The sequence below is a fragment of the Mustelus asterias genome, chromosome 22 (genome assembly GCF_964213995.1).
Source record: "Mustelus asterias chromosome 22, sMusAst1.hap1.1, whole genome shotgun sequence".
NCBI lineage: Eukaryota > Metazoa > Chordata > Chondrichthyes > Carcharhiniformes > Triakidae > Mustelus > Mustelus asterias.
The window spans coordinates 74199717-74215548 of NC_135822.1; the positions used below are offsets into that span (position 1 = coordinate 74199717).

The following is a 15832-nucleotide window of genomic DNA, read 5'->3' on the forward strand; positions in this document are numbered from 1 at the left end:
CTAATCCCTCTAACCTACGCATTTTAGGATTCTAAGGGGCAATTTTTAACCTGGTCAATCAACCTAACCTGCACATCTTTGGACTGTGGGAGGAAACCGGAGCACCCGGAGGAAACCCACGCAGACACGAGGAGAATGTGCAAACTCCACACAGACAGTGACCCGAGCCGGGAATCGAACCCGGGACCCTGGAGCTGTGAAGCAGCAGTGCTAACCACTGCGCTACCGTGCAGTCAGTACAAAAATAATGGGTGTGAGAGTTAGTGAGTGCATCCGGTTTCACAGAGTGGTCATCCCTCATGCAACGTTCCTTTGTGCACTCAGTTAAAGTGTTCTGAAAACCTCAAAAGGTTTTGGGCTCCAATTGGTTTGGGAGCAATTCCAATATTGTGTGGGTCAAGTATGGTACAGTTGCTGGTTCTTCGTCTGTGTGATTATATAATCTTGAAATAAATTCAATGTCAGTCTTAACCAGGACCAAAGCGGTGAGACTGCTACTTGGAAACATGTTGGAAATGTGAATTCCAATTTGGGAAAGATTGCAAACTGCAACAGCCTCTTTTGAAGGGAAGTTCAGTATATGTGGGAATGGCAGGGCGAGGAGGGACACGAACTAATGGGGGAGCTCACCAGTCCGTTGGAAAATTGGGGAAGGTGTGAGTAAATGAATGCTTTCCTCCAAGCAGAAAGAAGACTGAATAAGTCTTCAAAATATGAGTTTTGATGTGGTCAGCAGAGAGAATATGGTTTTATTGCAGGGGAGCCCAAACCAAGGAGCCATAACAGGGAAGCAGTGAATAAGTCGAGTATGTACAATTCAAGAGAAACCACTTTACTGAAAGCCTGGAATGGTTGAAGCAAATAGCATTAATGCATTTCAGGGGAACCTAGATAAATACATGAGAAGGTGGTAGAAGGAGATATTGGGCTGAGATCAAGGAAATGGAATGAGAGGAACCTTGTGTGGAACATTAGGACCAGCATTGACTTGTTAGGTCAAATGGCCTGTTTCTGTGCTGTAAATTCTCATTAAAAAGACGACACTGCAAATCGTTACCAGCCAAACTGAACTCCAGCTTTCCAAAGAAAAAGTTGTCCGTTCATATAGAGGTCATAGAACAGCACAGAACAGGCCCTTCGGCCCTCGATGTTGTGCCGAGCTTTGTCCGAAACCAAGATCAAGCTATCCCACTCCCTATCATCCTGATGTGCTCCATGTGCCTATCCAATAACCGCTTGAAAGTTCTTAAAGTGTCCGACTCCACTATCACAGCAGGCAGTCCATTCCACACCCCAACCACTCTCTGAGTAAAGAACCTACCTCGGATATCCCTCCTATATCTCCCACCACGAACCATATAGTTATGCCCCCTAGTAACAGCTACATCCACCCGAGGAAATAGTCTCTGAACGTCCACTCTATCTATCCTCCTCATCATCTTATGAACCTCTATTAAATTGCCTCTCATCTTCCTCCGCTCTAAAGAGAAAAGCCCTAGCTCCCTCAACCTTTCCTCATAAGACCTACCCTCCAAACCAGGCAGCATCCTGGTAAATCTCCTCTGCACTCTCTCCAATGCTTCCACATCCTTCTTATAGTGAGGTGACCAGAACTGCACACAATATTCCAAATGTGGTCTCACCAAGGTCCTGTACAGTTGCAGCATAACCCCACGGCTCTTAAACTCAAACCCCCTGTTAATAAACGCCAACACACTATAGGCCTTCTTCACGGCTCTATCCACTTGAGTGGCAACCTTCAGAGATCTGTGGATATGAACCCCAAGATCTCTCTGTTCCTCCACATTCCTCAGAACCCTGCCATTGACCCTGTAATCCGCATTTAAATTTGTCCTACCAAAATGAATCACCTCGCACTTATCAGGGTTGAACTCCATCTGCCATTTTTCGGCCCAGCTCTGCATCCTATCAATGTCTCTTTGCAGTCTACAACAGCCCTCCACCTCATCCACCACTCCACCAATCTTGGTGTCATCAGCAAATTTACAGACCCACCCTTCAGCCCCCTCCTCCAAGTCATTGATAAAAATCACAAATAGCAGAGGACCCAGCACTGATCCCTGTGGTACACCGCTGGTAACTGGTCTCCAGTCTGAAAATTTTCCATCCACCACCACCCTCTGTCTTCTATGAGATATGATGTGGAGATGCCGGCGTTGGACTGGGGTAAGCACAGTAAGAAGTCTCACAACACCAGGTTAAAGTCCAACAGGTTTATTTGGTAGCAAATACCATAAGCTTTTGGAGCGCTGCCCCTTCGTCAGATGGAGTGGAAATCTGTTCTCCAACAGTGCACAGAGACACAGAAATCAAGTTACAAAATACTAATTTGACTGCAAATCTCTACAGCCAGCCAGGTCTTAAAGGTACAGATAATGTGGGTGGAGGGAACATTAAACACAGGTTAAAGAGATGTGTATTGTCTTCAGACAGAACAGCTAGTAAGATTCTGCAAGATCAGGGGGAAAGCTGTGGGGGTTACTGATAATGTGACATAAATCCAACATCCCGGTTTAGGCCGTCCTCATGTGTGCGGAACTTGGCTATCAGTTTCTGCTCAGCGACTCTGCGCTGTCGTGTGTCGTGAAGGCCGCCTTGGAGAACGCTTACCTGAAGATCCAAGGCTGAATGCCCGTGACTGCTGAAGTGCTCCCCCACAGGAAGAGAACAGTCTTGCCTGGTGATTGTCGAGCGGTGTTCATTCATCCGTTGTCGTAGCATCTGCATGGTTTCCCCAATGTACCATGCCTCGGGACATCCTTTCCTGCAGCGCATCAGGTAGACAATGTTGGCCGAGTTGCAAGAGTAGGTACCGTGTACCTGGTGGATAGTGTTCTCACGTGAGATGATGGCATCCGTGTCGATGATCCGGCACGTCTTGGAGAGGTTGCTGTGGCAGGGTTGTGTGGTGTCGTGGTCACTGTTCTCCTGAAGGCTGGGTGGTTTGCTGCGGACAATGGTCTGTTTGAGGTTGCGTGGTTGTTTGAAGGCAAGAAGTGGGGGTGTGGGGATGGCCTTGGCGAGATGTTCGTCTTCATCAATGACATGTTGAAGGCTCCGGAGGAGATGCCGTAGCTTCTCCGCTCCGGGGAAGTACTGGACAACGAAGGGTACTCTGTCCGCCGTGTCCCGTGTTTGTCTTCTGAGGAGGCCGGTGCGGTTTTTCGTTGTGGCGCGTCGGAACTGTTGATCGATGAGTCGAGCGCCATATCCTGTTCTTATGAGGGCATCTTTCAGCGTCTGGAGGTGTCTGTTGCGATCCTCCTCATCCGAGCAGATCCTGTGTATTCGAAGGGCTTGTCCGTAGGGGATGGCTTCTTTTACGTGTTTAGGGTGGAAGCTGGAGAAGTGGAGCATCATGAGGTTATCCGTGGGTTTGCGGTACAGTGAGGTGCTGAGGTGACCGTCCTTAATGGAGATGCGTGTGTCCAAGAATGCAACCGATTCCGGAGAGTAGTCCATGGTGAGTCTGATGGTGGGATGGAACTTGTTGATGTCATCATATAGTTGTTTCAGTGATTGCTCACCATGACTCCAAAGGAAAAAAATGTCATCGATGTATCTAGTGTATAGCATCGGTTGAAGGTCCTCTGCGGTGAAGAAGTCTTGTTCGAACCTGTGCATGAAGATGTTGGCATATTGAGGTGCGAATTTTGTCCCCATGGCTGTTCCGTGTGTCTGGATGAAGAACTGGTTGTTGAAGGTGAAGATATTGTGGTCCAGGATGAAGCGGATGAGTTGCCTTCACGACGCATGACAGCGCAGAGTCGCTGAGCAGAAACTGATAGCCAAGTTCCGCACACATGAGGATGGCCTAAACCGGGATGTTGGATTTATGTCACATTATCAGTAACCCCCACAGCTTTCCCCCTGATCTTGCAGAATCTTACTAGCTGTTCTGTCTGGAGACAATACACATCTCTTTAACCTGTGTTTAATGTTCCCTCCACCCACATTATCTGTACCTTTAAGACCTGGCTGGCTGTAGAGATTTGCATTCTAATTAGTATTCTGTAACTTGATTTCTGTGTCTGTGCACTGTTGGAGAACAGATTTCCACTCCATCTGACGATGGGGCAGCACTCCGAGAGCTAATGGTGTTTGCTACCAAATAAACCTGTTGGACTTTAACCTGGTGTTGTTAAAACTCTTACTCTTTCCAAATGGTCATAAATCCTATCCTTCAGGACCTTTTCCATTAACTTACCGACCACCGAAGTAAGACTAACCGGCCTATAATTACCAGGGTCATTCCTATTTCCTTTCTTGAACAGAGGAACAACATTCGCCACTCTCCAGTCCTCTGGCACTATCCCCGTGGACAGTGAGGACCCAAAGATCAAAGCCAAAGGCTCTGCAATCTCATCCCTTGCCTCCCAAAGAATCCGAGGCTATATCCCACCTGGCCCAAGGGACTTATCGACCCTCAGGTTTTTCAAAATGGCTAATACATCTTCCCTCAGAACATCTACCTCCTCCAGCCTATCAGCCTGTATCACACTCTCATCCTCAAAAACATGGCCCCTCTCCTTGGTGAATGTGAAAGGTCATGGTAGAGGGCCTGACTCCTCCCTTGGACTTAGAATAGACCCTGGAATGGGAGGAAGTAATTAAAGGGGACTGGAGGAGTCTGAATTTCGTTGTGCACTCACATACTTCACAAGAATGATCCCTGGAATGAAGAGCTTGTCGTATGAGAAACGGTTGAGGACTCTGGGTCTGTACCCATTGGAGTTTAGAAGGATGAGGGGGGGAATCTTATTGAAACTTACAGGATACTGCGAGGCCTGGATAGAGTGGACGTGGAGAGAATGTTTCCACTAGTAGGAAAAACTAGAACCAGAGGGCACAACCTCAGGCTAAAGGGACGATCCTTTAAAACAGAGATGAGGAGGAATTTCTTCAGCCAGAGAGTGGTTAATCTGTTGAACCCTTTGCCGCAGAAGGCTGTGGAGGCCAGGTCATTGAGTGTCTTTAAGATAGAGATGGATAGGTTCTTGATCAATAAGGGGATCAGGGGTTATGGGGAAAAGGCAGGAGAATGGAAATGAGAAAACAATCAGCCATGATTGAATGGCGGAGCAGACTCGATGGGCTGAGTGGCCTAATTCTGCTCCTATGTCTTATGATCTTATACTCGATGAAATCACTGACCTTCCAATAAGTATAACAGTTCCTCAGCTAATAACCCAAAGCTTCTGTTATTTTTGCAGTAATAGCGGGAGTGGGCAGGAAACTGTTGGCAAACTTCTGTACTTTTTAGGCTATCGCCAAGTTTTTAAGCTTCTCAGTATAGATGACACTCTCCCTGAGCCCTCTGCAAACATTGACTGTCTTCCTTGGGCTAGCTTTGAGAGTATTGGTCCCTATCTGAGATCCTGCTGTAAATAATGGCATCTAGCTCCTTGGACTTCTGAATTCTCCAAGTTCTGACCTGATTCCTCTGCTTTCCTTCGCTGTTTTGAAGGAAGAATAAGCTTGCATTGATATAAAAGCATTTCACAACGCGGGACGCTCCAAACACTTGGCTATCATTGACATACTTCTGAAGCCTGGTCACCAATGGCAGGTGCAGCAGTCAAATTGCACAGAGAGAGCTTGCACAGAGATGAGTGATCAGGTAATCTGTTTTCTAGCACTTTGTTCATGGGATTTATGTTGATCGAGACACCCAGCGAACTCTCTCGCCATTTTACTCACACCTGACAGGGTAAAACAGTGCCTGGATTTTCAAACCCCATCTGATACCAGTAGAATAATTCTCAGATTGCACTGTGGGAAATAGTACAGCGAGCATTGACATGCTGAGGTCAAGTGAAGCACCCCAACTGAGACACCAGGGCCTAACCTCACCACCCCCAACTCTCTGCTGCACTGTCAGCCTAGATTAAGAGTTTCATTCTTGAGTAGGACCGGAACCCAGCACCTTCTGAGTCCGTGAGGTACGGCTGATGCTTTTAAGCCGTTTATTGAAGTGCTCTTGGATGCTGCTGTTTTGTGGTTACTGAACAAGTTATTTTTTTTTTATGATGCAGGGAATTCTGCGACCTTTATCATTTGGGCTTTCTGTTCTGTGAGGAAACTTCTTTCTCCTGTTGAAAGGCTAATCATTGCCATGGACAATCTAATGCTGAATGAGTTGCGATACGAGGAAGTTTAGCTTTTGTGGGTTATTTGAATCTCAGTTGTGTAAAAGGAGTTCTGTGGTTAGCACTTCACAAAAGAATGACTCCTGTTCATTGAGGAAGGCTGGTAAGTTTGACTCAATGAAATGAACTGGGTTGCACATTGCATTTGCAGAATTTGTGCCCGTCTCTAATTATAGCATCAAATGCTGATCTGTGGTTTTTGGCATTTCATCATTTTGCAGCTTGATGGTGGGAACCAGTTTCTCGCACACTGTATTGAGGGATTGGTTTGACCGGGCTTTGTTTTATTATTGCTGCAGAGGAGTGGGATATGACAATTCACAATGGGGATATTGAGTGCCATCAACTCAGGGCTTAAAACGCAGCATCATTGCAAACTAGATTGACTCTTCACTAATGCAAATCTTGTGGCTTGTGAGTTGAGACTCAGACCAGCCCTGAAGGAGAGCAGGAAGCCTCCAGAGCCTCTCAGTCCAGTGTCAGCTTGGGCACTGACTCCAGATTAAAGCTGCAGTTTCACTGTAATTGGAATGATCCACTTTACTGGTGTGCTGTCCAAAGGGAACATAGATAAAACTGCTGCTTGCATTGCTGTAAGGTGTGATTTATTGCAGATTGCAATGCTGCTGATTGATAAGGGAAACCCCAAAATTGTTTCATTTGTTTTTTCTTTAATCGCTTTCTACATAGTGGTTAAAGAGTCATAGAGGTTTACAGCATGGAAACAGGCCCTTCGGCCCAACTTGTCCATGCCGCCCTTTTTTTTTAAACCCCTAAGCTAATCCCAATTGCCCGCATTTGGCCCATATCCCTCTATACTCATCGTACCCATGTAACTATCTAAATGCTTTTTAAAAGATAAAATTGTACCCGCCTCTACTACGACCTCTGGCAGCTTGTTCCAGACACTCACCACCCTTTGTGTGAAAAAATTGCCCCTCTGGACACTTTTGTATCCCTCCCCTCTCATCTTAAACTATGCCCTCTAGTTTTAGAACATAGAAAAGCTACAGCACAAACAGGCCCTTCGGCTCACAAGTTGCACCGAACATGTCCCTACCTACTAGGCTTACCTATAACCCTCTATCTTACTAAGTTCCATGAACTTATCCAAAAGTCTCTTAAAAGACCCTATCAAATCCGCCTCCACCACCACTACCGGCAGCCGATTCCACGCACCCACCACCCTCTGAGTGAAAAACTTACCCCTAACATCTCCTCTGTACCTACTCCCCAGCACCCTACCTTTGGTTGTCATTGCTTATTAACTAAAAAAAAAATCTCCAAGGCTCAGATATGAGCTGGAAGACTTGGGAGTGATGATGTTCCGTCCTGGTCTTTATTCAGTTAGTTTAACTTATTTAGGAGGCTTCATTTAACCTCAGCACATCAATACTCACTGGACTATTCCTCACACGGTGCAATTTGAGAATTGCTCCATCAGTATCAAATGGGGATAGCTTTCAGTTGTGATCAAATCAGCCTCTGCTCTTTAACCTTAAAATAAAAGGTGTACAGGTACACAGGTCACTGAAAGTGGCAGCGCAGGTGGAGAAACATAGAAAAACTACAGCACAAAACAGGCCCTTCGGCCCCACAAGTTGTGCCGAACATATCCCTACCTTTTAGACCTACCTATAACCCTCCATCCTATTAAGTCGCATGTACTCATCCAGGAGTCTCTTAAAAGACCCTATTGAGTTCGCCTCCACCACCACTGACGGCAGCCGATTCCACTCGTCCACCACCCTCTGTGTGAAAAACTTCCCCCCTAACATTTCCCCTGTACCTACCCCCCAGCACCTTAAACCTGTGTCCTCTCGTAGCAGCCATTTCCACCCTGGGAAAAAGCCTCTGAGAGTCCACCCGATCTATGCCTCTCAACATCTTATACACCTCTATTAGGTCCCCTCTCATCCTACGTCTCTCCAAGGAGAAAAGACCGAGCTCCCTCAGCCTATCCTCATAAGGCATGCCACTCAATCCAGGCAACATCCTTGTAAATCTCCTCTGCACCCTTTCAATCATTTCCACATCCTTCCTGTAATGAGGCGACCAGAACTGAGCACAGTACTCCAAGTGGGGTCTGACGAGGGTCTTATATAGCTGCATCATTATCCCCGGACTCCTAAACTCAATCCCTCGATTGATAAAGGCCAGCACACCATACGCCTTCTTAACCACCTCCTCCACCTGCGGGGCCGATTTTAGAGTCCTATGGACCCGGACCCCAAGGTCCTTCTGATCCTCTACCATACTAAGAGTCTTTCCCTTTATATTGTACTCCTTCATCCCATTTGACCTGCCAAAATGGACCACTATGCATTTATCTGGGTTGAAGTCCATCTGCCACTTCTCCGCCCAGTCTTGCATCCTATCTATGTCCCTCTATAACTTCTGACATCCCTCCAGACTATCCACAACCCCACCAACCTTCGTGTCGTCGGCAAACTTACCAACCCATCCCTCCACTTCCTCATCCAGGTCATTTATGAAAATGACAAACAGCAAGGGTCCCAGAACAGATCCCTGGGGCACACCACTGGTGACCGACCTCCAATTAGAAAAAGACCCATCTATATACACTCTCTGCCTCCTTTGGGCAAACACAGTAAGAAGTTTAACAACACCAGGTTAAAGTCCAACAGGTTTATTTGGTAGCAAAAGCCACACAAGCTTTCGGAGCTGCAAGCCCCTTCTTCAGGTGAGTGGGAATTCTGTTCACAAACAGAGCATATAAAGACACAAACTCAATTTACATGAATAATGGTTGGAATGCGAATACTTACAACTAATCAAGTCTTTAAGAAACAAAACAACGTTGTTTTGTTTCTTAAAGACTTGATTAGTTGTAAGTATTCTTTGTTAAAGTCCGCATAGTCAATCTTTTCAGTCCACCGCAAACCCACAGTACATCCACCCATGTCCTTCTCCTCTGTGAAAACCGAGGCAAAATACTCATTAAGCACCTCTGCCATTTCTACTGGTTCCGTACTGATTTTCCCGCCTTCACCTTTTATAGGCCCTATTCCTTCACGGAGAAGGCAGTCAAGAAGGCATACGGCGTGCTTGCCTTCATCGGCCGGGGTATTGAGTTTAAAAATTGGCAAGTCATGATGCAGCTTTATAGAACCTTAGTTAGGCCGCACTTGGAATATAGTGTTCAATTCTGGTCGCCACACTACCAGAAGGATGTGGAGGCTTTGGAGAGGGTACAGAAAAGATTTAACAGGATGTTGCCTGGTATTAGCTATGAGGAGAAGTTGGAGAAGCTTGGTTTGTTCTCACTGGAATGACGGTGGTTGAGGGGCGACCTGATAGAAGTCTACAAGATTATGAGAGGCATGGACAGAGTGGATACTCAGAAGCTTTTTCCCAGGGTGGAAGAGTCAATTACTAGGGGGCACAGGTTTAAGATGCGAGGGGCAAGGTTTAAAGGAGTTGTACGAGGCAAGTTTTTTTACACAGAGGGTGGTGGGTGCCTGGAACTCGCTGCCAGGGGAGGTAATGGAAGCAGATACAATAGTGAGTTTTAAGGGGCGAATGGACAAATACATGAATAGGATGGGAATAGAGGGATATGGTCCCCGGAAGGGTAGGGGGTTTTAGTTCAGTCGGGCAGCATGTTCGGTGCAGGCTTGGAGGGCCGAAGGGCCTGTTCCTGTGCTGTAATTTTCTTTGTTCTAAAAGCCTTTGTTTTTCTGCCAAGTGCCACCACATTGCTGGTCACAGATTTTGATGTGTCCCAGATTTGCAGAGAAAGTGTTTCAGTGTCATCTGCACCGACTTCTGGCGCTGCAGCGTAATTGGCTGGGAATGTTGTTTGTATGTGTCCGATGCGCTGAGTTGCAAGGTGATGTGCCAAAAAGAGCCCTTGTTCAAGGGTATATTTCCAGGAGAAGTGCCAGCATTGAAATGAGATTTAGCCCTGCGGTGAAGGACATATTGTGATATCTTTATGCGCACATCAGGAGATATCTTCCTGCAGATGATCGCACGAGACTCTTCTCGGCTTGATCTTGCATCATTTTCTGTTGAGATGCAAAAGGTGAAGACTTGCACAGCAGTAGCCATGACAACAAAGAGTGGGCTCGGCCTTTGGGTTTGGATCCCTCAGAACTGTAAATGTGGTGGGACAGGAGGGATAGATGGAGAGCATTGAAGAGCAGCTAGACCTGTATAACAAATACAATATTTGCTGCTTCTTTCTCCACCAACCACATTCACTCCTCCTCTTGCTGTACAAGACATCACCTCAAGAGTTCCATAGGGGAGTCTCCCTAAACCCAACCATCTTTAGCTGCTTTATCTCTGATCTTCCCCAAAGTCAGAAGTGAGGGTGTATGCACCTGATCGCACACTGTGCAACACTTCAGATAATGAAGCAGTCCATGTCAGTGTGTAACAAGACCTGGACAGCATTTGGGCTTGCGCTGATAAGTAACACCTGCATGACACCAGTGCCTGACATTGGCCATCATTAACACAAGTGCATAACCGCCTCTCATGATAGTCAATGACATTCTCATCATTGAATAGCCCAGCATCAACATCCTGGGCAAGACTCACCATTGACCAGGTACTTAACTGAGTCACCCACATAAACAGCTACAAGAGCAGGCCATAAACTGGGAATCCTCCTGACTCCCTGAAGTTTCATTGGTCAGAACATTGAATTCAGGAGTTGGGACGTCTTGTTGAATTGGAAAATACATTGGTACGGCCACACTTGGAATACTGCTACCGGGGGATATGGGCCAAATGCGGGCAATTGGGACTAGCTTAGGGGTTTAAGAAAAAGGGCGGCATGGACAAGTTGGGCCAAAGGGCCTGTTTCCATGCTGTAAACCTCTGTGACTCTAAGTCCGTCCACCATCTACAAGGAGAAAGTAAGGAGTGTGAGAGAGTATTGTGACTGAATGAGAATATGATTGTACACTATTTTGAAACAAGCACACAGAAAAGGTCTATCTCAAAGCTCATCTTGTCAACAAATCATTCACCAAACACAGACCAGCGGGAAAAGATCACCCTGTCAGATGTTACAGAATCAAGTGGCTTCACCCAGTAACACAGTGAAAATGTTTTCATTGCATCCTCCTTTGTGCCCAGAAGATTCACTGATAATGTGTGTGTGAGAGGACTCCTTCCAATTCCCGCTTGCTAGTTGACATCTCTTTGATGCTGTGTATTTTTAACAAGAGGTTTCTACTCAGCCAAACTTTTGATATTTATTTCCTGTTTTTTCCCTCACTGCTTCTCACCTGTCGAATTAAAACCTCCACCTTTTTTCCAACAGCTTTCCTGGATTCGTCAACTCTGCAGTTATTTTTCGACTTGTACCATTCCATCCCTCCATCACTGTCCCCTCTGGTGAGTTGCACTTATGTTTATCGGGGTCCAGTCATAATAAGGAGCTCAATCAATATGAGATAGCGAAGAATGAACCTTTGGAAGTTTTTGGTTGTCGTGCCCATTTTCCCCAACAAACATCTCGTGTCTCATTAGTCCAAAGGTGTGCAGGTTAGTTGGATTGGCCATGCTAAATTAGCCCTTGATGTCCAAAGATGTGTAGGTTAGAACATAGAACAGTACAGCACAGAACAGGCCCTTCGGCCCACGATGTTGTGCCGAGCTTTATCTGAAACCAAGATCAAGCTATCCCACTCCCTATCATCCTGGTGTGCTCCATGTGCCTATCCAATAACCGCTTAAATGTTCCTAAAGTGTCTGACTCCACTATCACTGCAGGCAGTCCATTCCACACCCCAACCACTCTCTGCGTAAAGAACCTACCTCTGATATCCTTCCTGTATCTCCCACCACGAACCCTATAGTTATGCCCCCTTGTAATAGCTCTATCCACCCGAGGAAATAGTCTTTGAACGTTCACTCTATCTATCCCCTTCATCATTTTATAAACCTAATAGTGGATTAGGTGGATTAGCCATGATAAATGTGCAGTGTTACAGGAATAGGGCAGATGTGGGGGTTGGGCCTGGGTAGCATGCTCTTTCGGAGAGTTGGTGCAGCCTCGATGGGCCGAATGGGCTCTTTCTGCACTTTAGGAATCCTATGTCATGGGCAGAGGGTAACCAGCTTCGAAGCTTTTCCTCTTTATGGGTTACATTGCATACCAGGGAACCTCAGGAGCTGCACCTAAAGTTGAAGTCCTTGTTCCCACGGATTGCTGACGCAGGTATGAGAAAGATCTTTGTGATATCAGTTAGCACTTATCCACACCAATGTTTCAGCATTAATGCAGCCCTTTCCAAATGCCAGCCTTAAAAATCAAACCAACAGGTAAATATAAACTAGGACTGAGTTGCACGGACTTCAAATCCTGAAAACCTTAAGAAAAACAAGAGTAATTTTGGTTTCTGAAATTCTCATTTGAGTTCCAGCTTCAATATCACTTTACGGGAGAGTTCCGGATTTCTGCTGCCCTTTGTGTAAAGAAGCGATTTCTGACTTCACCCCTCATTAACCTAACCTTCCCTGCCAGAGTTTATCATTACCGATCCCATCGAATCCCATGTTCATGATAAGCACCTCGATGAAAGCCCTACTCCATCTTTGTTTTCACTTTTCTGTTCCTGCTAGTACCCTAGCAACATCTCTCTCCTCATCCTAGTCCTTCTGCCACTGGGCTTTCTCCCTGTTACATGGCATCACTATGACTGCATCAGCTATGACTGTAACACCTACATTCTGCACTCCTTTCCTTTCCTCTATGAACGGTATGTTTTGTCTGTATAGTGCGCAGGAAACAATATCTTTCACTGTATGTTAATACTTGTGACAATAATAAATCAAATCAAAATCACCACAATGCTGGTTGATCACTTTCATATCAATCATTTTTGTTGGATTTTTGGGTCCTGCCCTGAACCCTCCCCGTTTATCTGGGCTTTAGACAGAAGCCAATTCATAGGAAAGATAGAACAGGAGGTAAGAGAGGAAGGGGAGTTGCACTTTTGATTAGGGAAAGCATCACAGCCGTACTGAGTGGGGATATATCCGAGGGTTCGGCCACTGAGCCTATATGGGTAGAACTGAGAAATAAGAAGGGGGGAATCACTTTGATAGGGTTGTACTATAGGCCCCCAAATAGTCAGCGGGAAATTGAGGAACAAATATGTCAGGACATTACAAATAGCTCCAAGAAAAATAGAGTGGTAATAGTAGGGGATTTTAACTTTCCCAACATTGACTGGGACAGCCACAGTATTAGAGGCTTGGATGGAGAGATATTTGTTGAGTCTATTCTGAGGAATTTCTCATTCAGTATGTGGATGGCCCGACTAGAGAGAGGGCAAAACTTGACCTCCTCTTAGGAAATAAGGAAGGGCAGGTGACAGAAGTGTTAGTGAGGGATCACTTTGGGACCAGTGACCATAATTCCATTAGTTTTAAGATAGCTATGGAGAATGATAGGTCTGGCCCAAAAGTTAAAATTCTAAATTGGGGTAAGGTCAATTTTGATGGTATCAGGCAGGAACTTTCAAAAGTTAATTGGGGGAGTCTGTGGGTAGACAAAGGGACATCAGGTAAGTGGGAGGCTTTCAAACGTGTGTTAACCAGGGTTCAGGGTAAGCACATTCCTCTTAGAGTGAAGGGCAAGGCTGGCAGAAGTAGGGAACCCTGGATGACTCTGGATTTTGAGGCCCTGGTCAAGAAGAAGAAGGAAGCACATGACATCCATAGGCAGCTGGGGTCAAATGAATCCCTTGAAGAGTATAGGAGGTGTAGGAGTAGAGTTAAGAGAGAAATCAGGAGGGCAAAAAGGGGACACAAGATTGTTTTGGCAGATAAGGCAAAGGAGAATCCAAACAGCTTCTACAAATATATAAAGGGCAAAAAGAGTGAAAAGGGAGAGAGTAGGGCCTTTTAAGGATCAACAAGGTCATCGATGTGCGGATCCACAAGAGATGGGTGAGATCCTAAATGAATATTTCTCATTAGTATTTATTGCTGAGAAAAGCATGGATGTTAGGGAACTTGGGGAAATAAATAGTGATGTTTTGAGGAGTGTGTATATTACAGAGAAGGAGGTGCTGGAAGTCTTAAAGCGCATCAAGGTGGACAAATCCCCGGGACCTGATGAAGTATATCCCAGGGCATTGTGGGAGGCTAGGGAGGAAATTGTGGGTCCCCTAGCAGAGATATTTTAATCATCGATAGTCACAGGTGAGGTACCTGAAGATTGGAGGGTGGCAAATGTTGTGCCTTTGTTTAAAAAGGGCTGCAGGGAAAAGCCTGGGAACTACAGGCCGGTGAGCCTCACATCTGCGGTGGGTAAGTTGTTGGAACGTATTTTGAGAGACAGGATCCACAGGCATTTAGAGACGCAAGGACTGATTAGGGATAGTCAGCATGGCTTTGTGAATGGAAAATCATGTCTCACAAATTTGATTGTGTTTTTTGAAGGGGTAACCAAGAAGGTAGATGAGGGCAGTGCAGTTGATGTTGTCTACATGGACTTTAGCAAGGCCTTTGACAAGATACCGCACAGTAGGTTGTTGCATAAGGTTAAATCTCATGGGATCCAGGGTGAGGTAGCTAAATGAATACAAAATTGGCTTGATGACAGAAGCCAGAGGGTGGTTGTAAAGGGTTGTTTTTCAAACTGGATGCCTGTGACCAGCGGTGTGCCTCAGGGATCGGTGCTGGGTCCACTGTTATTTGTCATTTATATTAATGATTTGGATGAGAATATAGGGGGCATGGTTAGTAAGTTTGCAGATGACACCAAGATTGGTGGCATAGTGGACAGTGAAGAAGGTTATCTCGGATTGCAACGGGATCTTCATCAATTGGCCAATGAGCTGACGAATGGCAGATGGAGTTTAATTTAGATAAATGCGAGGTGATGCCCTGAACCAGGGCAGGACTTACTCAGTTAATGGTAGGGCGTTGGGGAGGGTTACAGAACAAAGAGATCTTGGGGTACATGTTCATAGCTCCTTGAAAGTGGAGTCACAGGTGGACAGAGTGGTGAAGAAGGCATTCAGCATGCTTGGTTTCATTGGTCAAAACATTGAATACAGGAGTTGGGACATCTTGTTGTACAAGACATTGGTAAGGCCACACTTAGAATACTGTGTACAGTTCTGGTCACCCTATTATAGAAAGGATATTATTAAACTAGAAAGAGTGCAGAAGACATTTTTCTAGGATGACTTGATGGTTTGAGTTCTAAGGAGAGGCTGGATAGACTGGGACTTTTTTCTCTTGGAGCGTAGAAGGCTGAGGGGTGATCTTATAGAGGTCTATAAAATAATGAGGGGCATAGATCAGTTAGATAGTCAATATCTTTTCCCAAAGGTAGGGGAGTCTAAAACTAGAGGGCATAGGTTTCATGTGAGAGGGGAGAGATAGAAAAGTGTCCAGAGGGGCAATTTTTCCACACACAGGGTGGTGAGTGTCTGGAACAAGCTGCAAGAGGCAGTAGTAGAGGCGGATACAATTTTGTCCTTAAAAAAGCATTTAGACAGTTACATGGGTACAGAGGGATATGGGCCAAATGCGGGCAATTGGGTTTAGCTTAGGGGTTTAAAAAAAGGGCGGCATGGACAAGTTGGGCCGAAGAGCCTGTTTCCATGGTGTAAATCTCTATGATTCTATGACTATGTTGGCTAGCCTGTATCAGTGGCTGGATT

General features: G+C 45.7%; 1 protein-coding gene across 3 annotated transcripts in view; it reads left to right on the top strand.

Moving 5' to 3' along the window:
• xpo7 (exportin 7) overlaps positions 1–15832 on the top strand; it is a 134651-nt gene that overhangs the window by 66625 nt on the left and 52194 nt on the right. For all 3 annotated transcript variants that reach the window (XM_078239648.1, XM_078239647.1, XM_078239649.1), the window contains one exon: positions 11470–11543. In XM_078239648.1, the coding sequence (XP_078095774.1) occupies positions 11470–11543 (74 nt within the window). The remainder of the gene's footprint in view (positions 1–11469; positions 11544–15832) is intronic.